Source organism: Tiliqua scincoides, chromosome 2 (genome assembly GCF_035046505.1).
Source record: "Tiliqua scincoides isolate rTilSci1 chromosome 2, rTilSci1.hap2, whole genome shotgun sequence".
NCBI classification, from domain to species: Eukaryota; Metazoa; Chordata; class Lepidosauria; order Squamata; family Scincidae; genus Tiliqua; species Tiliqua scincoides.
In genome coordinates, this window is record NC_089822.1 from 249,238,801 (window position 1) to 249,266,087 (window position 27,287).

The 27,287-nt window shown below is 45.9% G+C and overlaps 1 protein-coding gene across 1 annotated transcript; it reads left to right on the plus strand.

Moving 5' to 3' along the window:
- Nucleotides 1–27,123, plus strand: LOC136641871 (zinc finger protein CKR1-like). Its single transcript, XM_066617959.1, has 3 exons — nt 1–117; nt 14,967–15,090; nt 22,941–27,123. The coding sequence occupies exons 2-3, from the start codon at nt 15,003–15,005 to the stop codon at nt 24,467–24,469; spliced, it is 1,617 nt and encodes a 538-aa protein (XP_066474056.1). The 5' UTR covers nt 1–117; nt 14,967–15,002; the 3' UTR covers nt 24,470–27,123.
- The last annotated feature ends 164 nt before the right edge of the window (nt 27,124–27,287 follow it).

Sequence of the window (27,287 nt, forward strand, 5' to 3'; positions counted from 1 at the left end):
CGGACCAGGCTGAGGGCGCCGCCGAGGCCGCCGTTGCTGCTGCTCCTCAGGAGAGAGAGAGGGAGAGGGAGAGGGGCGCCTCCCCGGGAGCCGCTGGCGCACCGCGGGCCGAGTGAGGTGAGGGGGCGGCGCGCGGGCCCGCCCGGGGGCCTCCGCACCCCCGCCCGGCGGAGGTGGGCCGCGGCGGGGGAGGGGCGCCTCGGCTGGAGCAGGCAGGCGGCTCCTGGGGGGAGGGGAGGGGAGAGGAGAAGGCGCCGTGCGGAAGGCAGGGCGGCATCTTCTCCCTCCGAGAGGTCACCGGGCTCCCTCCTCGGGCACAGGCCGCGGGGCAGTTCCTGTTCCCTTCGCACCCACACACTTTCTCTCTCTCACAAACACACACACACACTCTCTCTCTCTCACGCGCATCTGCCACACACACAAGCCGCACACTCTCACTCACACAGGAACAAGACACACACTCTCACACATCTGCCACCCACACACACACTCTCTCTCTCTCTCACACACACGTCTGCCACACACAAGCCGCACACACTCACTCACACACAAACAAGACACACATACTCACGCAGCTGCCACCCACACTCTCTCTCTCTCATGCATCTGCCACACACACACAAGCCACACGCTCTCTCAACACAAAGACACACACACTCACACAAACAACACACACACTCTCACTCACACACACAAGCTCCCTCTCACTCACTCCCACACCACAGACACACTCACACACAAACAAGACAGACACACACACAAGCCACACACACACACACATACTCTCTCTCTCTCACTCAGTCACACACACACCACACACACATCTCTACACACTCACACACACACAAGCCACACACTCTCTCTCACTCACACACACACAAGCCACACACTCTCTCTCACTCACACACACACCACAGACACTCACACACAAATAAGACACACACTCTTACACACTCAAATAAGATACACACACACACCACTAACACATACACACACTCTCACTCGCACACAGCTACACAAACAAGCCACGCATACAATCGCATGCACTCTCACTCTCTCTCTCTCTCTCACTCACACACACATACACACACACAGACACACCCAAGTATTTCTTGGGTAAAGAAATACTTTCTTTACTTGGGCAAAGAAATACTTTATTTTGTCTGTTTCAAGTCTCCCAACACTAAGTTTTAGTGGCTGGCCCCTGGTTCTGGTGTTGTGTGAGAGGGAAAAGAACATCCCTCAATCCACCCCTGCATAATTTTTTATGTGTCAATCATATTCCCCCTCAGGCACCTTTTTTCTAGACCAGTGTTTCTCAAACTGTGGGTCAAGACCCACCAGTTCCAGTTGGGTCTCCATTCATTTCAATACTTGAAATGAAGATACCCTCAGATGTGCACATCGGATGGGATGTTGCTTGCAGACACTGGAAAAAGCAAAGAGGAAGCATTGACACCATCTGTATGGTGATTGAATACTTCAATACCTTTGACTTGATGCTACCATGGTATGTGACTGCATTTGGGGGAAATTGTTGGCATCCTTCAGTCTCGGAAGACTATGGTGTCACGCTCTGAATGGTGGTTCTGGAACAGAGTGTCCTCTCTAGTGCGCGAAGCCTGGGTAAAGTAGGTATTGAGGATAGGCTATTACCCATGCAGCAAATCCCCCCTCTCCACGTCGCTGAAATGGTCCAATGGAAAGGCAGTGGCCAATACAGTTGGTTCCAGCGGCGTCACAGGAGTTGCCAGAAGGTGACTGTGTTCAGCCATGAACTGCCTCAGGGACTCCGGCTCCGGATTTTGCCTCGAGGTTGACTCCTGAAGCCTTTTCCATAACTGGATGTAGCCACAAGGCAGTGGAGGTTTGGGATCAGAGTTTTCCTTCTCTCAGATGAGCTGCCTTCCCAGGCTGACGAGTCCCATCTACCCAGTGGCTGTTTAGTCGCCTCTTACTACAAGTACAGCCAAACTGAGGGCCTATTCTTATCCCCAGCCCCCAGGGGAATGGGGGAAATTACAGACCTGTATTTTTAACAAGCTACTATGCATATGCTTTTAATAATAATATTAAATGAGACTTACGCCTGGGTAAGTGTGGGTGGGATTGCAGCCTAGGATTGTTAAAAATTTTCCTGGTAGATGATGTCACTTCTGGTCATGAAATTGCTTCTGACAGATCCTTATTCTAAAAAGTAGGTTCTAGTGCTAAAAGTTTGAGAACCACTGTTCTAGACCAGGGGTCTCTAAACTCAGGCCCAGGGGCCAGATGCGGCCCGCAGCAAGCCTCTTTCTGGCCCGTGGCCAACCTCTTGTCCCCTGAAAGCCTCTCTCCCGCTCAACTGAACATGACCAGAACTGTGCTCCAATTGTGTCTGGAAGGTGTTCTGAGGGCCAGAGAGGTTGAATGAATGAGCCCATTTATTCATTTATTCACTCATCTAAGTTCCATCTCTAATGTATTTATTAAATTTTATATTTAGATTTTTTTTCCGGCCCTCCGCACCACACCAGATATTTGATGCTGCCCTCTGACCAAAAAGTTTGGAGACCCCTGTTCTAGACAAAAGAGTCCCAAACTGTAGCCTTTCCTCATAAGAGAGGTGCCCCAGCCCAGTAAACATAGTCATTGTTTGTGGTAGCTTATTAACAGGGAGGGTGGTATGTTCCGGTCAGATAACTAGATCAGCTCTCTTTATTGTGGATTTTCCCCCCTGGGGAATAAATGCCTACCATTTTTCAATTTCAAGGTGAATCTCCACTAGTAATTTCATCACACTTCATTTATATCTTCTCCTTTCCTGGTATTTGTACTTTTTGGAGTTAAGAACTGTGAGTTTTTCCCCCTCCTTGATTTTATTGAGGAGCCTATCACTATCTGCTGAAAGCAACTTACAGTATCAATAAAGCAATCTAATATCAGTAATGAAAAAATCCAAAATATTGCTGAATTGATTCAAGTGCACCCAAATAAGCCTTGGTAAATGTGATGCTCTGTCATAGCAAGTGGAGAGAAAAGAACCTTGTGATGATATTTTAAAGTCCTTCGGTTTGCCTCCTGCTGATATAAATAAGTAGCCATGGTGCACAGATGCCAAGTGATTTTTTTTTTTAAATATCATTAAAAGATCCAGTCATGAAGCAACATGACATGATGGGTGGGGAAAGCAGGGCATCAGGAGGACCAAGCAGGTTTTGGGCCTGATGGATGGCAAATCATCCTTCCAGAGAAGTAAACATTTTAATCCAGGGGTGTCAAACATAAGGCCCACAGGCCAAATGTGGCCCCTGAAGGCAATTTCTCCAACCCCCATTATAATTGGGCTCTCCCAGTGTGATAATTGGACTCTCTCTCGTATCTTGAAATTATAAACAAGATTTACACATTTTTTCTTCTATCATTTGCAGCTAATGAGCTTCTGTATGAGAACAAAGGACTTATTTCAGGCCATCATTTGCTAACAATGTTACTTCCTACTTAGTGATGTCACTTCCAGCCCACAACAGGTGCCATGAATGGCATTCAACCCACTATATTTAAAATGAGTTTGACACCCCTGTGTTAATCTCTTGTAGAAAAGTCATTATAAAGAGGGCTAATGGAACCTTAAAATTTAATAGATTGATCCCCAAGTGGGTTCTAGTCCATGAAAGCTTATGCAATATATAAAGGGGTGAATTCTAACCTCCACCAGGTGCTATTTGTTAGCCTTTCAAATGACACAAAACTGCTGGGTTATTTTTCTTAAGTTATATTTGTACTGCATGAAATGAAAACATTATATGGACTTTCTCCCTCAATAGCCAAAAAGTCTTTGGGCTGATGGTGGGGAAGGGTTGAGGATAGGAGGCTTCTCTCTAGCCAAGTAGCAGGAAGATTTGTACTTCTTTAATGAGCTACAAATATTCCTTTTTAAAAAAAAACAAAAACCAATCTTGAAAATGAAGGTATTAAAGAGTAACTGGTCACACCCTGTAGTGTCATCCCTTGCCTGGCTGACTATACAGGTTATGAAAGAACCTGCCAATACGTGTTACAGCTCTGCAAACAGGCATGCATTGAAAGAGCTGGGTTGGGTGGCTCTCTAGCTATCTCAGGCTATGTTCTCATTCATTTTCCTTTCCTCCATTTTGTATCCATGACATCAAAGTTAGCATGATGCTACCTTACAGATTTGCTTCAAAAGATTAAGGCTTTTGGAGGGTAAAACTCACTCCTTCATATACAGCCATTACTTTTTGCCCTAGCTTTCCTTCAAAGAGCTGAGAGTAGTATACCAGGTCAGCCCATCACTTCATCTTTGCAGTAGTCCCAGAATAAGTGTTTTAGCTTTGTGGCTGAGTAAGGCTTCAAACCTAAATCCAGCCCTCTATCCTCTACATCGGTGGTTCTCAAACCTTTAGCACTGGGATCCACTTTTTAGAATGCAAATCTATCAGGACCAACAGGAAGTGATGTCATGATTGGAAGTGAGGTCAGCAAGCAGGAAAATTTTTAACAATCCTAGGCTGCAACCCTACCCACACTTACCTAGGAGTAAGTCCCATTTACTATCATTGTTGAAAGCATATATAGAGTAGCCTGTTAAAAGTACAGAGCTGTAACATTTCCCCAAATGTAGTCATATACCATATAACATCATGTCTAATATATTAAAAATAAAATATTGAAATGAATGGGGACCCACCTGAAATTGGTTCTGCAAAGAGGCAAACCCACAGTTTGAGAAACACTGCTCTACACCATACTAGCTCCTTAATGTGCAATACCAGTCTGTTACAGCAAATTAAATGGTGGACTTGGAAGTGGAAGATTTCAACTTCAGAACTCTGCTCAGTGATGCAGTGAAGCTAAATAATGGCATATCCTAGAAAATTAATAGTCTTTGTAATTCTGGTGCTGTTGTACTAATTTCGCTTTTCGAGTTCTAGAGAACTTATACCCACTTTAAGCTAATTAGTCCCAAGTAACTCTAAGAACATAAGAACAGCCCCACTGGATCAGGCCACAGGCCCATCTAGTCCAGCTTCCTGTATCTCACAGCGGCCCACCAAATGCCCCAGGGAGCACACCAGATAACAAGAGACCTCATCCTGGTGCCCTCCCCTACATCTGGCATTCTGACTTAACCCATTTCTAAAATCAGGAGGTTGCGCATACACATCATGGCTTGTACCCCATAATGGATTTTTCCTCCAGAAACTCATCCAATCCCCTTTTAAAGGCGTCTAGGTTAGACGCCAGCACCACCCACAGACCGACCACATGCTGTGTAAAGAAATATTTTCTTTTGTCTGTCCTAACCCGCCCAACACTCAATTTTAGTGGATGTCCCCTGGTTCTGGTATTATGTGAGAGTGTAAAGAGCATCTCCCTATCCACTCTGTCCATTCCCTGCATAATTTTGTATGTCTCAATCATGTCCCCCCTCAAGCGTCTCTTTTCTAGGCTGAAGAGGCCCAAACGCTGTAGCCTTTCCTCATAAGGAAGTTGCCCCAGCCCCGTAATCATCTTAGTCGCTCTCTTTTGCACCTTTTCCATTTCCACTATTTCCATTTCCATCTTTTTTGAGATGCGGCGACCAGAACTGGACACAATACTCCAGGTGTGGCCTTACCATCGATTTGTACAACGGCATTATAATACTAGCCGTTTTGTTCTCAATACCCTTCCTAATGATGCCAAGCATAGAATTGGCCTTCTTCACTGCCGCCGCACATTGGGTTGACACTTTCATCGACCTGTCCACCACCACCCCAAGATCTCTCTCCTGATCTGTCACAGACAGCTCAGAACCCATCAGCCTATATCTAAAGTTTTGATTTTTTGCCCCAATGTGCATGACTTTACACTTACTGACATTGAAGCGCATCTGCCATTTTGCTGCCCATTCTGCCAGTCTGGAGAGATCCTTCTGGAGCTCCTCACAATCACTTCTGGTCTTTACCACACGGAAAAGTTTGGTGTCATCTGCAAACTTAGCCACCTCACTGCTCAGCCCTGTCTCCAGGTCATTTATGAAGAGGTTGAAAAGCACCGGTCCCAGGACAGATCCTTGGGGCGCACCGCTTTTCACCTCTCTCCATTGTGAAAATTGCCCATTGACACCCACTCTCTGCTTCCTGGCCTCCAACCAGTTCTCAATCCACGAGAGGACCTGTCCTCTAATTCCCTGATTGTGGAGTTTTTTCAGTAGCCTTTGGTGAGGGACCGTGTCAAACGCCTTCTGAAAGTCCAGATATATAATGTCCACGGGTTCTCCGGCATCCACATGCCTGTTGACCTTTTCAAAGAATTCTATAAGGTTCGTGAGGTAAGACTTACCCTTACAGAAGCCATGCTGACTCTCCCTCAGCAAGGCCTGTTCATCTATGTGTTTTGAGATCCTATCTTTGATGAGGCATTCCACCATTTTACCCGGTATGGATGTTAGGCTGACTGGCCTATAGTTTCCCGGGTCCCCCCTCTTTCCCTTTTTAAAAATAGGCGTGACATTTGCTATCCTCCAATTTTCTGGCACCGTGGCCGTTTTGAGGGACAAGTTGCATACCTTAGTCAAGAGATCTGCAACTTCATTCTTCAATTCCTTAATAACCCTTGGGTGGATGCCATCAGGGCCCAGTGACTTATTGATCTTTAATTTATCAATGAGGTCTGAAACATCTTCTCTTTTAACCTCTATCTGACTTAACTCCTCGGTTAGGAGGGGCCGTTCGGGCAGCAGTATCTGCCCGAGGTCTTCTGCCGTGAAGACAGATGCAAAGAACTCATTTAATTTCTCTGCCATCTCTAAGTCTCCTTTTATCTCCCCTTTCCCTCCCTCACCATCCAGAGGGCCAACCGCTTCTGTGGCGGGTTTCCTGCTTCTAACATATTTGAAGAAGCTTTTATTATTCCCCTTAATGTTGCTGGCCATGCGTTCCTCATAGTCTCTCTTGGCCTCCAGTATCACCTTCTTACATTTCTTTTGCCACAGTTTATGTTCCTTTTTATTCTCCTCATTAGGGCAAGACTTCCATTTACGGAAGGAAGCTTCCTTGCCCTTCACAGCCTCTCTAACTTGGCTGGTTAGCCATGTGGGCACCCTCCTGGATTTAGTGGAACCCTTCTTTCTTTGCGGTATACACCTCTGCTGGACCTCTATTACTGTTGTTTTAAGCAGCCTCCATGCACTCTGGAGAGATTGGACTCTTTTTACCCTCCCTTTCAACCTCCTTCTAACCAGCCTCCTCATTTGAGGGAAGTCCGCCCGTTGGAAGTCAAGGGGTTTTGTTAGAGATTTGCCTGGTATTCTTCCCCCAACGTGCACGTCAAAACGGATCGCAGCATGATCACTGTTCCCCAATGGCTCAGTAACGTTTACATCTCTAACCAGGTCCTGCGTACCGCACAATATTAAATCGAGAGTCACCTGTCCTCTGGTGGGCTCCGTGACTAGCTGATCTAAGCCACAGTCATTTAGCACGTCAAGAAATCAGGTTTCCTTATCGTGACCAGAACACAAATTGACCCAGTCAATATGAGGATAATTGAAGTCCCCCATGATTACAACCCTGTCCCTCCTTGTCACCTCCCTGATCTGTTTCCTCATTTCAAGGTCCCCATCCGATTTCTGGTCTGGAGGACGATAGCACGCCCCCAGTATTACATCGCTGCACAAGCCTGGTAATTTAACCCACAGAGATTCTACGGTGGAGTCGGACCCACCTTCAATCTCTACTTTGCTGGATTCTATCCCTTCCTTAACATAAAGGGCCACCCCACCTCCAACATGCCCCTGCCTGTCCCTCCTGAAGAGTTTATAGCCCGGGATTGCGGTATCCCACTGATTCTCTGCATTCCACCAGGTTTCCGTTATGCCCACTATGTCAATATTTTCCCTTGTCACCAGACATTCCAGTTCTCCCACCTTTGCTCGTAGACTTCGGGCATTCGCATAAAAGCATTTATACACGGAATGCCCCAGGATGGGCTGCTTATTTGCTCCTTTGTCCCCACATCCTCTCATTGTGCCAAACCGTCTATCACATCCCATCACCCTACCTTTCCCAATTTCTTCTCCTACTTTGTCTTTGTCTTGTGGTTCTCTAACCTCCCCATCCTCATCCCATAGGGATGAGGAGTCCCGAACCGGATGCCCCTCGGCTCCTGTCGGCCTTCCCCCAGGGATCAGTTTAAAAGCTGCTCTGCCACCTTTTTAATGTTATGCGCCAGCAGTCTGGTTCCATTCTGGTTCAAATGGAGCCCGTCCCTCTTGTACAGGCCCCGCTTGTCCCAAAACGTTCCCCAGTGCCTAACGAATCTAAACCCCTCCTCCCTACACCACCGTCTCATCCACGCATTGAGACCCCTGATCTCCGCCTGCCTAGCTGGCCCTGCGCGTGGAACAGGTAGCACTTCAGAGAACGCTACCTTTGAGGTCCTGGCTTTCAGCTTCCTGCCTAAAAGCCTAAATTTGGCCTCCAGGACCTCCCGACATGCACCACAGCCGACATGCACCACAGCCGCTACCTCTCCCCCAGCACTGTCTACTAGCCTGTCTAGACGAGAAGTGATGTCCGCAACCTTCGCACCAGGCAGGCAAGTCACCATGCGGTCCTCACATCCGTTGCAAACCCCCCTCTCTATGTTTCTAATAATCGAATCCCCCACTACAAGAAGCCCCCGACCCCCCTCCCGCCGAGGAGTATCCCGAGTGCGCTCGGATACGGGCCCATCCCCTGGAGAAGGGGTTCCCCCTAGGGGATTGTTTCCCTCCTCTCCAGGATGACGTCCTCCAGTCCCGAGACTTCCCACCCGGGCAGCCGAGGAGCTGCACACCTGAGGTTGGGACGAAGCCTGATCGTCCCCGGAAGTCTCCCCACGGTCCTCCTCTGGCTGCCTGCGCTTCTCCAGGTCGGCCACCAAGGCTTCAAGGGAGCGGACGCGTTCCCTGAGAGCCTGGAGCTCCTTGCACCGAGGAGACACCCATGACTTATGCCCCAGAGGCATATAATCATACATGTGGCACTCGATGCAGAACACTAGATAGCCCCCACCCTGCTGCTGGCTGTCTGACTGCTGTCTGATAGCTTTTTTGTTGTTGTTGTTGTTATTGTTTTATTTAGGGGTCCTTTTAAAAACTGTACACTGGATACCTCAAGCTAATTTTTATTTGGGTTTGTTTATTTATTGCTCTCTAGATCCTGTGTCCCAATTTACTGACCTGTTTAGGTTATGTTCTAACTTAGATTAAGTTTAACCTGGGTTAAGTATAGGTTTAATTTAAACAAGTAGAAAAACCTGCTTTCCACTTTATCCTCCTCCCTTCCTTTGATTAGGTGCTACCTTAGGTGCAGCTAACTTTCAACTTTGATTTAAATGCCTGACCCTTGGGCTCTTACTCACGAGTAGGACTCTGCTCTTACTCACGAGTAGGACTCTGCTCCTACTCAGAGTAGACCTATGTACCTCCCTTAGGTGCTAACTTTCAATTTTGATTTAAGGTTGCTTTAAAGGTAAGGTTAAGGTTAGAAGACAGGGAGTTAGAAAGACAAAGCGTTAGAATGAGTACACTTACCTCCTCCTCCTGCTCCTCCTCCTCTCCTTCTCCAAAACTCAGAGGTCTCCTTGCCTTCTCCTCGCCCAGATGCTAAACTCTTGTGCCTTACCTGGCACTTAGTTCCCGAGGCACTTGGTTCCCAGAGGCCACACGCGTCTGCAGAGGCCACAACTCTGCTACTGCTAAACCCCAGCACCAGCAGGAAAGTGAATAGTTGATAGCTTGCCTGTGGGGCTGCAGGGTCCCTCCTCCCAGTTCTCCAAGCAGCAGGCACACACTAGTCTTCAGGAGTATCTGTTCCACTATTTTGCCAGGCAGTCAGTCCATTAACCAATTCATTAGTCTTTCAGTCAGTCTGCCAGTACATGTGTCCCTCAGTTTAGTTCTCTCTCCTTCCTTCCTCCAAGCTCTTCTACTACCCACACTCTCCAACCTCCAGATGCTACTTTGTTACTTTTTATGGCTGCAGCTATGCAGCACACCCACTGCTGAAAATCCAGGCTTTAACTCCATGTCTTCCAGATTCACCAGAGCAAAGGGCCACTGCAGACACTACATTCTATCTCCTCACATTATCTTCTGCAATTCCAATACTGGTGCCTGCCCAGGACTGCAAATAAAAGAAGGTTGTCAATCAATTGGCAGGGATCAAATAAAGTACTGTAATGAGTCAGAAATAGCTGTGTTGTTTCAGTGCTCCCCAGAATGTCGAGAGTTATGTGAAAGTCTCCAAAACTTTTCTTCAAACTGGGTGTTAAGAACATAAGAACAGCCCCACTGGATCAGGCCATAGGCCCATCTAGTCCAGCTTCCTGTATCTCACAGCGGCCCACCAAATGCCCCAGGGAGCACACCTGATAACAAGAGACCTGCATCCTGGTGCCCTCCCTTGCACCAGTGTTGAATAAAGAAGGGAAGAGGCAAAATTGGGCATAATGGGAAAACTGCAAAGTAAAGAGTCTTCAGACAGAGTTCAGAAAGATTATACAGACTGCATTAGACTAGCCTCTGCTGGACACAAGAGAGACTTCAGGTTGTACTGGGAAATCCTGGGACAAGGACACTGTCATGGTCATTTCCCTATTTATTTTTTTAAATGACACAGTCACAGTTACTTAGTCCTGCCTCCAGTGCTAAAGAGCACACAGCTGATTCATGTAAGCAAGCAACCTCCCCAGCTGATTCACATAAGCAAGGATTTAAAAGATCATTATTAATGGAAAAGAGCAGCAGAGAGTGTAAGCAGTTGCCATATTGAAGCGAGTTTACCATTTGGTACCAATGGTCACTGTCTTTATTACATTGATGATCCTGTCTTACTTCCATCATGGAACTCAGGTGGCATAACTTGGGGTTCCTGCACAGTCTCCCATCCAGGCACTGGGCAGACCTAGACCTGCTTACCTAGGAAGGTGGCTACATCATGTATTCTCAAGCCCATGCCTTGACATTCAGTGTGCAAGCTTTTTTCCTCTCTGCCCCACTCATGGAACCACAATTCCCAAGTGTCGTGCAGGCAAAGGAGGAGTCCTTGTTAAATTAGTTTAAGCTTGTATTGTAAACATCCTTAAAGAGCTAGAAAGCCTGTTTTATCAAATCCAGCAGCCTGGAAACCAGTCATTATCCAGAATGTTAATGAAACCAGAATTATGCAGGGGATGGACAGAGTGGAGAGGGAGATGCTCTTTACACTCTCACATAACACCAGAACCAGGGGACATCCACTAAAATTGAGTGTTGGGAGAGTTAGAACAGACAAGAGACAATATTTTGAACAGACAATATTTAGAACAGACAATATTTCTTTACACAGCGTGTGGTTGGTCTGTGGAACTCCTTGCCACAGGATGTGGTGATGGCATCTGGCCTGGACGCCTTTAAAAAGGGATTGGACAAGTTTCTGGAGGAAAAATCCATTACAGGGTACAAGCCATGATGTGTATGCGCAACCTCCTGATTTTAGAAATGGGTTATGTCAGAATGCCAGATGCAAGGGAGGGCACCAGGATGAGGTCTCTTGTTATCTGGTGTGTTCCCTGGGGCATTTGGTGGGCCGCCCCCCCCCCCCGTGAGATACAGGAAGCTTGACTAGATGGGCCTATGGCCTGATCCAGTGGGGCTGTTCTTATGTTCTTATCCAGCACAGATATGTATACAAATTGCTGGTGTTTTACAAGCACTTCAGCATTGACCTTTGGTACTTGGGTCAGTATTACCATTACAATAGCAGTATTGCCTCAGGGTCAGTGGGGTAGATGTGTGTCCTTTTTCCTGTAGACATGTCAGTCCCTCAGGCTGCCTTTGCCACCCACCTCTCACCATCTCCAGTCAAAGCCTTCTGTGGAAGTGGCAGCTGTACTGTCATGAGTTCCTGCACTAGCCCAGCACTGACACTACAGAATAACTTCTGAGTGCCCCAAACCATAAAAGTTATCAGCATCATTTCAGTAGAGGCCATTTTTTTCCCCATCTAGACCAGTATTGCCTGCTCTGACAGACCTCAGCTCTGCTAAATCTCAGGTAGAGAAGTCTGCCCCAGCTGTGTTCTCTCTGAACTGGAAGTACCAGGTGCTGTTGTTCCTTGATGCAGTTTTTTCTTTAATCAGCTGGTTTAAATTAAACATAGGTAGCTGTAGTGACCTCTTCATCATTTGACAGCTCAATCCTATACATGTCCACTCAGGAATCCCATTGAGTTCAGTGGGACCTACTCTCAGAAAAGTATGCATAAGATATGCAAAAAACATTTTTTGTGAATGCCTTGCTGTCTTTTGATATCCCCTGAAGCCTGCCACTGCCAAGGGTGGAGGGTAGACTGGCAGCTCTTACAGATTTGGAGTGGTGAATGCTGTTGGACAGAGTATTTGTGCAACACATTTAGATAACAACTTTGGGTGTTCAAGTGAAAAGCTATTTTTGTACATTTCTGGCAGTTGGGGGTATATTGGACTATATTTGCCAATTTTCAGCTATTTATTTCAGAAGTACCTTTCATATTTTGATATTTGTCTTGACCAGTCAAAATGTAGTTTGGTGTATATATATATATATACTGTGTTTCCCTGAAAATAAGACCTAGTGTTTTTTTTTGAGAATTGCTGAAATTAGTTGTGATCAGGGCCAGGAGGGGTCCTTGGGTGGGGCAAAGCACCTGCTGTGCTGCCTTGGGCAGAGGATGCTGAGGCCAGAAGCAGCAAGTGAGGCAACCCTGCCTACTGGGCTCTGAGGCTCTCCACATGTTCCAGGAAGTAAGTCCCATTAACTATAAAGGGACTGACTTCTGATTAGGCAGGGATCCTCCTGGGCAATTAGGGAACACCCTCTCCACATCTTCCAGGGAGTAAGTCCCATTAACTATAAAGGGACTGACTTCTGAATAGGCAGGCAGGGATCCTCCTGGGCAATTAGGGAACACCCTCTCCACACCTTCCAGGGAGTAAGTCCCATTAACTATAAAGGGACTAAATTCTGAGTAGGTAGATAGGCATCCTCCTGGGTGCTGAAGGAATATTTTTGTACATGAATGACTGTGGATTGTTGTACATTAAAAAAAATTAATAAGACCCCAAAAATAAGACCTAGTGTGTTTTTCTGAGTAAATATATATATATACTATAGTATATATATATATATATATATAGTATATATATATAGTATATACTATATATATAGTATATATATACTATATATACTATAGATACTATACTATATATATATATAGTATACTATATATAGTATAGTATATATATAGTATAGTATACTATATATATAGTATATATAGTATAGTATATAGTATAGTATATATATAGTACAGTGTCTTATTTTCAGGGAAACACGGTATAACTTTTGTGTTGACCTGAACACTACTTGCTGAGAAGGCAGGGAATAAACTTTGCATACCTGCAGAGATTGCAAAACTATATACTAAATCCAATGCAGAAGCCCTTGATCAGGTTCTCCAGATATCCAGTAATCTGAGATAATCAGAAAAGAAAAATAACCTGACCTTTTTAATGTTCCAAGGCATGTGAAAATCTTCAAAATTTTCAGTTAATGTCCTTGTCTTAAGTAAATTAAGACAACTGCTTGTGGGTGGGTACAATTTAGAATATAAGAAGTGCCCTACTGGATCATGCCAAGGGCCCATCTAATCCAGCTTCCTGTATGTGGTTCACCAGATGCCTCAGGGCCCAATCCTATCCAATTTTCCAGTGCTGGTGCTGCTGTGCCAATGGAGTATGCACTGCTTCCTGTGTTGGGGAGGCAGTCACAGAGGTCTCCTCATACCTTGGGTTTGCATTGCGGCTGCACCAGTGCTGGAAAGTTGGATGGGATTGGGCCCTCAGGGAGCACCCAAGGGAACAGACTACCTGTTTCCTATGGCCACTCCTTTGCATCTGGCATTTGGAGATTGACCACCTCTAAACCCAGAGGTTGCATACAGGCATCATGACTTGTGACCTGAGATTTATCTGGATTAGAACATGAGCCCTGCTGGATCAGACCAAAGGACCATCTAGTCCTACTTCTGTATCTCACAGTGGCCCACCAGATGCCTCAGAGAGCACACAAGACAATATGAGACCTGTATTCTGGTGTGGGACCTTGCATCTGGCATTCTGAGATAGCCTACTTCTAAAATCAGGAAGTTGCACACACCCATCATGGCTTGTAACCTGTGGTGGACTTTTCCTCAAGAAATTTGAACAATCCCCTTTGGCCAGATGCCATCACCACATCCTGTGGCAAAGAGTTCCACAGACCAATCACATGCTGGGTAAAGAAAGATTTTATTTTGTCTGTCCCAAATGCTGTAGCCTTTCTCCTAAGGTAGGTACAGGGTGACCCAAAAAAACCAGAACCCATAAAAATTTTATTAAATCCTGCAAAGGTCCAGTAAATTTCAAAATGTCTTTTCCTTGGTTGACCAAGACATATTGGGGAAGATTATTGTTCCAATATTTCATGCACAAAGTCGACTTGTATACCCTGAAAGAAAAAAGAAAAATTAAAATTAACAGTTTTATTCAAAGATTTGTGGGTTCTGTTTTTGGGGGGGGGGGGTCACCCTGTATAAACACTGAAGCAGAATCATTTTCTGCATAGCAGAAGTGAGCAGTTTGTTTCTCATTTTGCTGATACATATTTAAATTTAGCTCACAACTATGAGGGCTAGAAAATTCCATGATGTATTTTTGTTAGTGGAATTCTTGGGAGTTCTTGGAATTCTAATAAGAAGGCATAAGCTGCAATAAAGTTTCAGGTACTAGCTTCTCCTTCCAGTGTCCATGGCTCTTTTTAGATGAATTCTGATCAGCTATAATGTATGTTGGAAACCCATGAATAGTTAGAGATGGACCCTCTTGGCTGTGTCCTCCAATGAAAAAGCAGATATTGAATAGGGTTTTGTTGTTGTTTATAGGTGCTGGTGAGCCTCTGAGAAGACCCCAGTTCTGTCATGGAGCCTTGGGTGTACCTGGACCAGCGCCAGAGGGCCCTGTATCGGGATGTCATGCAGGAGAGCTACGAGACATTGATGTCTCTTGGTATGGATTCATTTCTAAAATAAATAATAATAATAACTTTATTTTTATCCCGCCTTTCTCCCCAAAGGAACTCAATTCTATTTTCTTTCTACTTAATGTTCAGTGGAGTTTGTCTGTGTGAAGTTCAGTAAAGAGGCACTAGACAGTGGTGGATGAAAATCTCTCCCTGCCCCTAAACTGTAGTCAGTTACATACTTTGGGAAGTGTTATGGGGTCTTTTACTTTGCACTGGAGAAAGGAAGCAGCATGTCGAATCCCCCATCAAGAGCACTATGGAGGGGGGTTGTTTTCCTGATGTGCAGAAAGGGAGTGCATGCCCCTCTAAGCAAGAATTTAGGGAAGGTGTCAACCTCATTTCACCTTGCATGGGGCTTTTTTGAGCAAAACCAGCATAGAACGAGGTTGACACAGTCACCCCCTTTAACTCAGCAGGGGACCTATTACTACTGGTGGATTTGACTTTGGGTGTGGATTTGACTTTGGGCCTATTACTACACATTTATTTTGCAAAGGGATTCACATATATTCTCAAAGAACCTCTCTGCAAGGTATGGGAGTATTTGTTATCCCTGTACAGGGGATGGGCTGAGATGGTGGCTTTGCCAAGGCTACCTAGTGAATTCCTAGCAGAGGTGAGCTGTCAGCTAGGAATGTCTTGCTCATGGATGATATACTCTTGTCCCTAAACTCCCATGAATTCTCACTGTTGCTTGACAGTCTAGTCCAGTGATTTTCAACCTTTTTCGTCTTATGGCACACTGACAAGGTACTAAAATTGTCAAGGCGCACCATCAGTTTTTGACAATTGACAAGGCACACGATGCTGTTGGTGGGGGGCTCATATGTCCCAATGGTCCTATTAATAAATGACCCTTTACTAAACGCCCGTGGCACACCTGGGGACCATTCGCAGCACACCAGTGTGCCGACACAGTGGTTGAAAATGGCTGGTCTAGTCCCTGACCATAAGTCCCATTAAAATTTTGATGTGGTTAAGATTTCTCTTCAGATCCTGTTAGGGTACCTGTTAGGGTACCTGTTACTAAAGGAAGGGTAAAATCCTGGGTAGAGCTCTGGCAGCTTGGCATAAGGTGGCAATCTTATGCCCATGTACCTGGGAATAAGCCCCATTGGACACAATAGGACTTCTGAGTAGACATGTTTAAGATTGTGCTGTAAGTTTTATAGGGTGCCAAAATACAAAATGGCATCCTATAAAACTTACAGTTCAAAACTTATGCATGTCTACTAAAAGTCCCATTGTGTCCAATGGAACACGTGGGCATAAGATTGCCACTTTATGCCCTGGTTGTCAGATGTCTACCCAAGGTTTTATCCTTCCTTTAGACCAGGGGTGGGCAAACTTTTTGGCAGGACGGCCATATCATTTCTGTGTTGGGGGCTGGAAAAAAAAAGAATTTACATTTCAAATTTGAATAAATGAACATAAATAAATACATTAGAGACAGAACTTATATGTGAATGAATGAGTTTTATTGAGCTGATTTATAAAACACGTGAGAACTATAATACAGGCATGTAGAATCCCATGAGGACTGTGAACTGTTTGCACAGTGAAAACATACAGACCCATCCAGAAGCACATGAAGACAGAAATTGTTCAGAGGCAGTGGATGGGGGGTTAAAATAATGCCCAGGGTAAAGCAGAAAACACATGGAGACTATAAAAGATCTTACTCTAACTCAACCTGCAGCTTGTGCCTGGTGGTCACAACCGGTAGTCATGGGCCAAGGTGGGCTCCAACGGGCCAGAGGCTCATTGGAGACTGGGGGCTCCCTGTGGACTGGATTGGTGGTCCCTGGGTGCTGCAAATGGCCCCAGAGCCAGGGTTTGCCTACCCCTGCTTTAGGCATACCCTACAGATCTGAAGAGAAAAATCATCCACCTCAAAATTCCTTTGGGACTTGTCAGGGTCTGTAATATGATGCCTATTGTGAAGTCTGGAAATTTAAACACAATAGTTAAGGGCCCCTGAAAAATGTATTTAAAATCCTTAGGAACCAGTGGAGCTAAAGTTTGAAGAAGCTTTTCCAATGCGTCTGTGTCAGCATCATGTTTCTAGGCACCCAGGTGCCTGTATGGCAAGAATTTTTCTTTTTCCAGTCCTGCTCGGACTAATCTAGCTTATCTATCATTCTGACAGGAAACATTGTACCCAACACTCCACCTTCAGATACCTATTTTGAATAGGCCACAGTCCAAGCAGCTCCAAAACATATTGGGCAAGCTTCAAGTCCCAAAACGTGCCCAGTCCCTCTGGGGAATCACACATGCTATGCTAGGTGGCTTTGTGTTCTAATTTCTAATTTCTAATTAGAAATTCTAATTTCTAAGATTTCTAAGATTTCTAAGATTGTTGAGGATTTAGATTGTTGAGGATTTTGTAACCTCCAGGTACATAGATTTGGGAAACTTCAGCTTGTGCTTGTGCTCATTTGCGCGTACTCTCTCTCTCATTGTCACGAGGAGCACAGTGATTGCACTGCTTATTAAAAATGTCCTAGGGAAGGCTTTTAGGACAGAAGAGGGGAAATACCAAGCTTTGTGTCCTCACCCTGAACCATTTGTCTGGCTTTTTTGAAAGGTAGAATGCCAAGTTGGGCAGGGAAGGTATGTCATTAAATGGATTGTGCCGCCTAGGAGAGAATCTCCTCATCATCTTACAAACCTATTTGCATGCAAAATTCCTCAATTGCCCAAGCCCCTGAGGCTGCATTTGCCTTAAATCAGCATTTCTACCCCACCATACTACTTTGCATGGCCCACCTATTGGAAGTTCCACAGGAAGTTCAAGATGTGACACTACAAACATCAGTGAGAAGCTCAGAACAGACTGGAGGGGTTTTTTGAACATGCAAAAAGTGTGGACTGGAGCTCTGCCTACGGAGCTGAACCTTCTACTGCTGTTTGTTCTGTTGCTGGTCTCACTGCTAGGCAGCAGGTGTCCAGGGTCCTGAGAGTACCACCAGATACCACCTGAAGTACCACCAGTGAGGAATACTGCCTTAGAGCAAGGATGGCCAGCATTTCAACTTTAGCACTCCTGGGCCTTTAACAGTTGTGTAGAGGCAGGAATTTCAGCAGGTGCAGCTTGTCATCTGTGAGATAAACTGCACCTCCTGAAATTCCCTCTTCTACATAATTGCTAAAGAGCCCTTAAATTGAAAGGTTGGCCACGCCTGCCTTAGAGCAACATGTGTAGTAAGGAACTTCTGCACCCTTGTAAGACCCTTTGGAAACAGCAGAACTGCATACTCTCAACTTGGTGAGGGATGCATATAGAAACTGGAATTCACACACAGTAGAAAAATCCAGTGTTTATGAAAGGAGCCCAATAACATTCAGATGTCAATTCTTCCCAAATAAGGTAAAAAGGAAAGCAAGTACAATCTAATCATAGTTAAGCATTTTAAGAGAGCAATCTAAGAGAGCAATCTATGTATCTGCTCTAAAGTAAGCTCCATTGCATTCACTGGGACACTCCCAGGAAAGCATGTATAGGATTGTAGCCTTAGTTCCAGTGATTTTAAAAATGTGATTGAAATATTTAACTTGAGCTAAATGTTATCCACTTGATAGGTGAAGTGAGAACCACTTAAAATTTGCTATTATCTAGTTGTTGCCTTGTTAGCAGTAACTCTGAACAAACATTCCTGAAGCATTAAGGTATTTTTGGCTTTTTAAAAAAACATCAGCAATGTTTTTTACATAGATGTGTCATACAGTTTACTTTGCTCATCACATATAACCTTAACTCCATGATTTAAAATAGTCACTTAGTATGAAAACTCAAACCTAGACTAGAACTTTAATATGTACTGTACACTTAAAAGGAAATTTCTAAGATGAGAGCTAGAAAAATTGAGTTTATGAAACAACCTGCTGGTTTAGCAAATAGGACAAAGCGTTATAAGTTTGTTTTTACAACCAAAAAAAATCAGTTACCTCAAAGAAACTTCTCTGTACATTTAATGATCTGTACCTTAAACCACTTACCTCTTAGACAAGTTTGCTCACTTCTGAAAAGGCTGAAAAGTTTTTTCTTTGTAATTTCTTTCAATTAAAAAAAAAAGCCATTATAATCAGCAGGTTCAAAGCACCTGAAAACAATTAAGACATGATGTTTCTGCAGCAGGACTATGAAGTTGAGCTCTTCAGTTTAGCCTTCTAAGTATCAGCTGCTATTGCTGGATAATCCATCTAGGTTTTCTTTCCAACAAGAATTTGTCAAATAACATCAGATCTTTTCAGTTATCCAAGCAGAATAACTCTCTCTTCTGTGAACACTAAATCCCAAGTCTCACCAGGGCTCCTTTCTGCAGAATTTTGGTGGCAGGTCTTCCTTTTCCATGAGGCGGGCAGTTTGAAAGCTCTGAAGCTAGTCTCCAGTTCAGAGTTCATAATTTCTCACTTGGTCCCACAGAGAGGTTTAGGTTTTCTTCTGTATCAAGAGGGTGGGGCTTTGGAAAAAGCAGTTTCCATGTGCATGAAAAAGCCATCTGTCCTTATCAAGTGTGGGTAATCTGTTTTTCTTCAGGCTTGTGATAAGATCTTTCAATTCCCTGGCTTTTCATGTGCCCCAGAGGGTGCTTTACAAAAAACCCCACCCACCAAAGAGGTCATTTAGCACATAAATTGCCCTCCTCTTTCCCCTCCTCCCTCCTTATGAGGAAAAGGTAAGTAAAGTTAACTAGATGCAGCTAGAGGAGGCAGCAGGCAAGAGGAGACTTGCTACTGAAGGCTCTCTTGCTTTCAGTCCCCCCACCAGCCCAGGTTAGTGTCATTCATTAATTTATTCATTCTATGAAAGGGGTGAGAGTTTTCTATCATATTTGTTTAAAAGGCAGTTGCTTGTTTTTCTTCTCAGTCTCTCCCTTCTGTGTAGTACTCTTCCTACCCCCTATCCCCTTGTGAATGCCTCATCCCAACACATGTCCTGCCTTCACCCTGCTTCCTGTCTTGAGAAGGGTCCCTTCTCAGCTCCTCTAGACTTGTCTTTTTGAAGCATGCTAGCGTGATTTCTTCCACCATCTTCTTCTTGTCATTAGCTGTCTTCTCTCTGGTCAAGATCGCCTCCAGAAATCTGAGTTTCCTGGAAAATTTGGAAGTGAAACTTACTGGAAATGTTTCTATATTTTCTATACATATGTCATTGAGGCTTACTTCTGAGTAGACCTGTTGAGGCTTGTGCTGTAAATAGATTTGAATCTGATTGAGGGCCCCATCCCATCCAACTTACCAGTGCTGATACAGCTGTGCCAACTGCATGTATCAGCTGGGGCTCACGCTGCATCCTGTGGTTGAGAAGCAGTCACAGAGGCCTCCTCAAGGTAAGGGAATGTTTGTTCCCTTACCTTGGGGCTGCATTGGTGCTGTAAAATTAGGTCCTTAGGATGTTTGTTGGATTGATGCTCTAATCCAGGGGTACTCAAACCCTGGCCTGGGGGCCACTTGTGGCCCTTGGGGGCTCCCAATCTGGCCCTCGTGGAGCCCCCAGTGTCCAATGAGCTTCTGGCCCTCCAGAGACTTGCTGGAGCCCATGCTGGGTTGATGCAACTGCTCTCAGCATGAGGACGACTGTTCAACCCCTCACCTGAGCTGTGGGATGAGGGCTCCCTCCACTACTTGCTGTTTCATGTCTGTGATGCAGCAGTGGCAGCAAAGGAAAGGCTGGCCTTGCTTTGTGGAAGGCCTTTAGCTACTGCAAGACCTTCATTCATTCATATGTTCCATCTCTAATAAATTCATTTATGTAAATTTATTCAAATTTTAAATGTAAAATTCTTTTTTTTCCTGGCCCCCGACACAGTGTCAGAGAGATGATGTGGCCCTCCTACCAAAATGTTTGGACACCCCTGCTCTAATCCTATGTTGCAGCTTAGAAGTGCATGTTGCATCCTATGGTGGGAAGGGTGATCAGGAGACCTCCTTGAAGTGTGGGAACTTTTGTCCATTGGGTCTACTCAGATCTGTGCCAACTGTTTGGCTGGTGCAAGTCTGAGTGGACCCAAGGGGGTATGGCAAGGCTGGGTGGGGTTCATAGGATATTGGTGGCAACTTTGCCACTGGTAACTGCCCTCCCTGACAACCTCCTGATGGCCCCAATCCTCCTCCCTGCCCATCCCCCACACTAACTTTAACCAGTACTAGGGGAGCCAGATGAGCAACGGCGTCACTGCCAACAATAGTTGCAGTTTACAGTAGTGTCCTGGTACCACATGGTGTTTTGCAATACCTTAAACCACACTACCCTGCTGGAACACGAGTTGGCTTCAGGATCGCTTTCTGGCTATTCTGCACCCAGCCTTTCCTCTTTCCAGTTCCCATCAGTGGTGTAGCTAATGATTGTGTAGCCTGGTGCCAAGCTCAAAATGTTGCCCTGGAATTGATGTCACAACCGAAAGTGATATCACACCCAGGCTTTTTAAAAAGTGAAAATTGGGAGGCACCCACCTACTCCCCCCAGTAGCTCACCACCCACTTGCTCTGCTGCCTCCCCCTAGTTAGTGGCATAGCTAAGGCATCTATCTACAACCTGGGGTCAAACAACATTTTGTAGCCCCCACTGCATGACAAAATCAAATTTAATTAAGTAAATAAATAAAAAGTTATTGGTTCCATGCTGTATCATAATAGCATCTCATTGGCACTCAGAACAAAAAGTCTCATCGGTCAGTTTGGAGTTAAGCAAACCCATTTTTTGTTCCACGAGGCAGTTGTGTTTTCATTTTCTGGTTAATTGGTCATAACTTTTGATAGAAAACAGATATTCCAGTGCTGTTTGTTTCATTGCATTCTGCATTAAATTACCTTTCCAATGATATATAACATTATGGTTTTATTCATACATGCCAAGATTTTCACAATTTTGGTCACTAGTGTCAAGCTCAGCTTGTTGCCCCCCAACAGCTTGATGCCCAGCGCAACTGCTACCCCCTGCACCTCCTTAGCTACGCCACTGGTTCCCACTCCTCCCTTGACTGACCACAGGATCTCAGACACTTTACCTTTTCATTTTTTCCTCTGTCGTGTACTGTGCTCCTTGATGGAGATGAAAGAATGGGAAGGACTTTGTTCTTATTCAGTTCTTTGTTCTTATTCTTGGCTCAAGGGAAGGCAGTTTGAGTACACTCCAGACCACTATCTTTCAGCAAGGGGCAAAGCACACAGGAAGAGATTTGGTGCCTCTGGACAGGGTGGACCTGGCCTCTGGACCTGTGGATGCAAGGCAGCCAGCAACCCTTGGAAATAGGTGGCCCTCTTATCTGCTTCAGCACAGCACTACCTATTTCTGAGAGCTTCTGCTGGTTTTGTCACTTCTCATCCAGCATTAATATTGAAGGTGCTCAAAAATTGCTGTTGCTGTACAAAAACGGAAGTATTTCTTTGTTTCATGTTTATCCCACCCTTCCCCCAAGGAGCTCAGTATGGCATACAGGTTTTCGCTTTATATGCTTAATCCTCACAATAAATAAACCTTAGCTTAGTCTGAGTCCTACAGTCTCAGTCGAAGCTTAAATGGGTGAATAGGAATTGGAAACCAGTTCTTCTTCTAGGCTGCAATCCAGTCCTCTTTTACCTGAGAGTAAGTCCCATTAGCCATATTGGGACTTACTTTTGAGTAGACACGCATAGGATTGGGCTCCTAGTCTAACAGCTGAAACCACTTTGCTACATTGGCTCTAAATGCAAATGTGCCCTCTTAGATTATAATCCTAAAGCACAAGACAAAGGTTAAAGACAAGGCACAATAGGGAGGAAAAGAAGTATGGTCCCTTTCCCTACACTTTTCTATCCTTGACACAAGATGTGTTGTGTTTCTTCTCAGCTGCTGACAAATTGCTGAACAGCCACAATATCGACGAGGAGGAAGATGATGAAGAGGAGGAGGAAGGCCCGGAGGAGCTGCGCCCAGGCACATCCCAAGGCATCCCTAAGGTGAGGACCTTGGTGCACCGTGCAACTCCCAAGATGCCGAAGATGCCCAAGATGCCGAAGATGCCCAAGATTCCCAAGATGCCGAAGATGCCCAAAATCCCTCAGATGATGGTGAAGAAGCAGGACAAAGCCACCCAGCGTGGGCATGCCCTGAAGAAGAGCCTGGAGAGCCGTTGCTCGGACTGCACCAGGAGCCTGCACATTGTCAGCAAGGGCCGGCAGAAGAGCGAAGCCAATGCTGCGCGGGAGAAGCCCTTCCAGTGCACAGACTGTGGGAAGAGCTTCATCTGGAGCTCACACCTGGAGCGCCACCGGAGAATGCACACTGGCGAGAAGCCCTTTAAATGCCTCAATTGCGGGGAAGCTTACAGCCAGAACTTCCACCTCTTGCAGCACCGCTGCTCCCAGCTAATTGAGAAGCCCTTCAAGTGCCAGGAATGTGGGAAGCGTTTTGCCCTGAGCACAGCCTTGGAGAACCACCAAAAAGGCCACACTGCTGAGAAGCCCCACAAGTGCACCGACTGTGGGAAGTGCTTCATCTGGGCTTCTCACCTGGAGCGACACCGGCGAGTCCACACTGGAGAGCGACCTTTCAAGTGCCCTGAGTGTGGGGAGTCCTACAGCCAGAGTGCACACCTGGCCAAGCACCGGCGCAACCACATGGGCGAGCGGCCTTACAACTGCCCAGCCTGTTGGAGGAGCTATGCTCAGATTTCTGAGCTGGAAGAACACAAGAAGACCCACTTGGGCTGCGAGGACTGCGGGAAGGTTTACCGCAGCAGGCAAACCCTGATGCGGCACCAGCGGGGGCACCGCCGCGAGCGCACCCACCTCTGCGAGGAGTGTGGCAAAGGATTTGTGTGGGCCTCTCACCTGGAGCGCCATCGTCGGGTGCACACTGGGGAGCGCCCTTTCCCCTGCCCCACCTGTGGGGAGAAGTTTGCCCAGAAAGTCCACCTCCTACAACACAACAAGACTCACTCTCATGCCCGGCCCTACAAATGCGGGGACTGTGACAAGCGCTTCGGGGACAGTTCTGCTTTCCTGGCCCACCAGAGGGGCCATGCCATGGAGAAGAACCACAAGTGCCAGTACTGCGGGAAAAGCTTTGCTTGGAGCTCCCACCTGGAGAGGCATCAGAGAATCCACACAGGGGAGAAACCCTACAAATGCCCTGATTGCCCTGAGCACTTTAGCCAGACTTCCCAACTCTTCAAGCATCAGCGCACCCACCTGGGGAAGAGGCCCTACAAGTGCAGCGAGTGTGGACGCTGCTTTGGTACCACCCTGGAGCTCCTCATCCACCAGCGGACCCACATGGGGGGCAAGCCCTACAGGTGCTCCAGCTGTGGAAAAGGCTTTACTAGGCGGGCCAATCTGTTGAAGCATCAGAGGTGTCACGTCAAGGAGAGCCCATAAAAGGCACCTGACCGGGCCAGAAGTGCAAGGGAATGTCTCATCCTGTATGAAACAATCTAGAATCTGCACAAGAGGAGCTCCTCCTATATCTTCTGATGATGGGGGAACTTCAGTGCTAGTCCAACTCTCTTGCAACAGCAACAGATAATCGGCTCATGGTTGAGGAATCTTTCAGAAAACATCCAATAGAAATCATCCAAATGCCTTGAGGGTAAGGTGTGGCTGACATTAGACTTTGAAAGAAAACCTGTCAAGGTAAAAAAAAAAAAAGATATAGTGACCATGTGCATTGGGAATTTGATTCTGCTTTAGTGTCTCTAGAGAATTCATGTGGGCATCCTATTTGCATTGATTTGACACTGTATATAAATATACCCCGATCTGAGGGAATAGCTTTACTGTTTATCCCTATAATTACACATCAGAAACACACAGATCCGCTCGCCCATAGCCCCTTATAATTTTGGACTCGAGATAACAAAGCTTTAACAAATGCCGAGGACTGACCTTCAGACCTTAAACGCCTGACCGAGGTGGACTCAGACTTTTACTAGGGAATCCACATGAGAGAAAAAGCAAAACTGTAAGCCTCTCGAATATGGAGGAAAAGCTTTATTGATGCATTCAACTTGAAAGAAGTCCTTTTCATGAGATGCCATGAAGAGAGTGCCCTGTGTGGGGGTCAGGCAATTGCATTTAGTGAGTCTCATGTGAGTTGCTGGTGCTTTAGTACCTGAATATCAGAGATGTGACTGCCTAGATCAAGCTACAGCATTGGCAAGATGGACTCTGCGGCTTCATTAGCAACTGATACATGGATGAGAAGCTCCTCTCAGGTTTTCTCTCATGTGAGTTGCTGGTGCTTTAGTACCTGAATATCAGAGATGTGACTGCCTAGGTCAAGCTACAGCATTGGCAAGATGGACTCTGCGGCTTCATTAGCAACTGATACATGGATGAGAAGCTCCTCTCAGGTTTTCTCTATGCGCTTGGAATTCCAGCTGCTCAATTCCTATTTGCCAAGTGGGTTTGGAGGAAAGACATCCTCCAGAGACTTTCTCCCCAGGAACTAGAAAAACTGAGCAATTGGAGACAATTGGCCCTTCTGTGGAAACTGGAGGAGTATTGGGCTTATGGGGTGGTCAGCGGGGTGGTCTTTGTGGTGGTCTTATGCCTTGGAAGTTCTTCTCAGTTTGGACACAGGCTTTTATTTTGGAAGAGGAGATCTTCCTGAAGAAAGAGGACAGGTTGGGAAAAGCCACCTGGGATTAGTGAAGAGGGGGGCCAAGAAGTCATCTATTGAGGGGTGGAAAACTATAAAGGATTTACTTTTGGGATTGGGGCACAACTTTTATAAGCTTACTGGGATAGGATATGGTGACGGAGAGGGTATAGAAGAATGCTGAAGTTCATAGGCTGCATACCCAAGGCTGATGGTTTGTATATCTTTTGTTTTTGAGAGGCAGCGTCGAGTCTTAAGGCACCAGCTTGTCTCAAACTGTTCAGATTACTAAGTGGCTGCATCACATTTCCAGAAGCCCAGGCACCTCATAGTTTTCCGATCCTGTTACAGGGTTTGTGCTTTAAAGGAAGGGAAGAGAATGTGACTAGGGACATGTACCTGGCACAACAGGAATTGCGTGGAGTGATCAGATGTTGGGGGAGGAAGAAGCAGGGTTTGGGTCCAAAGGGCAGGTTAGATAGGGGAGCAGAAGTCTGTTAAAGGGAGGGGAAGAAATGGCCATCTCACAGGGCAAGGATAACCTGTGGGATTCACTGCTGCAAGACAGTATGACTGAGGTTTGGATGGAGATGGAGGTGAAACCTTACTGGAAACTTTGAGCAGCTCCACAGTGGGGAAATCTTCTGTGCAAGGACAAGCGAGTTATGACTACTGATAAGACTCCTGCAGCAGAGGACAGCAGGCCACTCTGTGCTTCAGAATTTGGTAACCAGTTGCCCAAACAAAACTGCTCTGATGGGCTCCAGCAGGTGCCCTGATTCTAAGCATGTGAGGCTAATTGAGACGGGGATGATTGCCTTTTGCTTATTGCTGAGGCTTTGGCTTGATTCCTTGCTGCTGCACCTCTCTGTCATCCTTCCTCTGCAACACCTACCTCAGAATCCCATTGAGGAGGACAGACTGAAGGAGTCAATCCCTTCTTCACCACCACCACCCCATCACATCTCAGCTCCAGGAATGTCCACAAAGAGACTGAGCGAAGCCTCACTGGACTTGGAAGAGACCTCCACGCTGCTGAAAACATGCTGCACACTAGGGGTTAAACTCTGCCCTCTTGCCCCACAGCAAGTAGGCAGAGTGCCACAATCCCTGGATGTCCTAGTGTGAGGCCCACCGCTTGTACTGCTGTATCCTAGTCTTCTTCCTGTCATGGCCTGTACTTCCCAACCAGCCCCCTCCACTGTTCAGTCCTTTTTCCCTTCAGAGATTTATTTACTTTGTTGCTTGGGGGACATCTGTTTACCGCAATGTGCTTCATTTTTTCTCCCCTCCCCCTTCTTTGTTTGTACCCAAAGCCAATGTCTTTCTGTTTAGGGTCCCCTCCCCTGACCCACTTAGAGAAAAGATTTCTAAGCTCTGATTTCTTTGTGGTTGATTAGAAGTAATAAAGTTAAAAATGTAGCTCATGCAAGTCTGTGTATTTTTAAAAAAAATTGGGGGGGGAGGGGGAGTGATTGGAGACCGGGGTGTTGGTGTTCATGTTGCTGTAACTGGGTTGGAGCACTTTCCCCAGAATTGAACAAAATGAAGTAGTTTTTGCATACAGTGTAGGTTTATGGAATTTGCTGCTTCAGG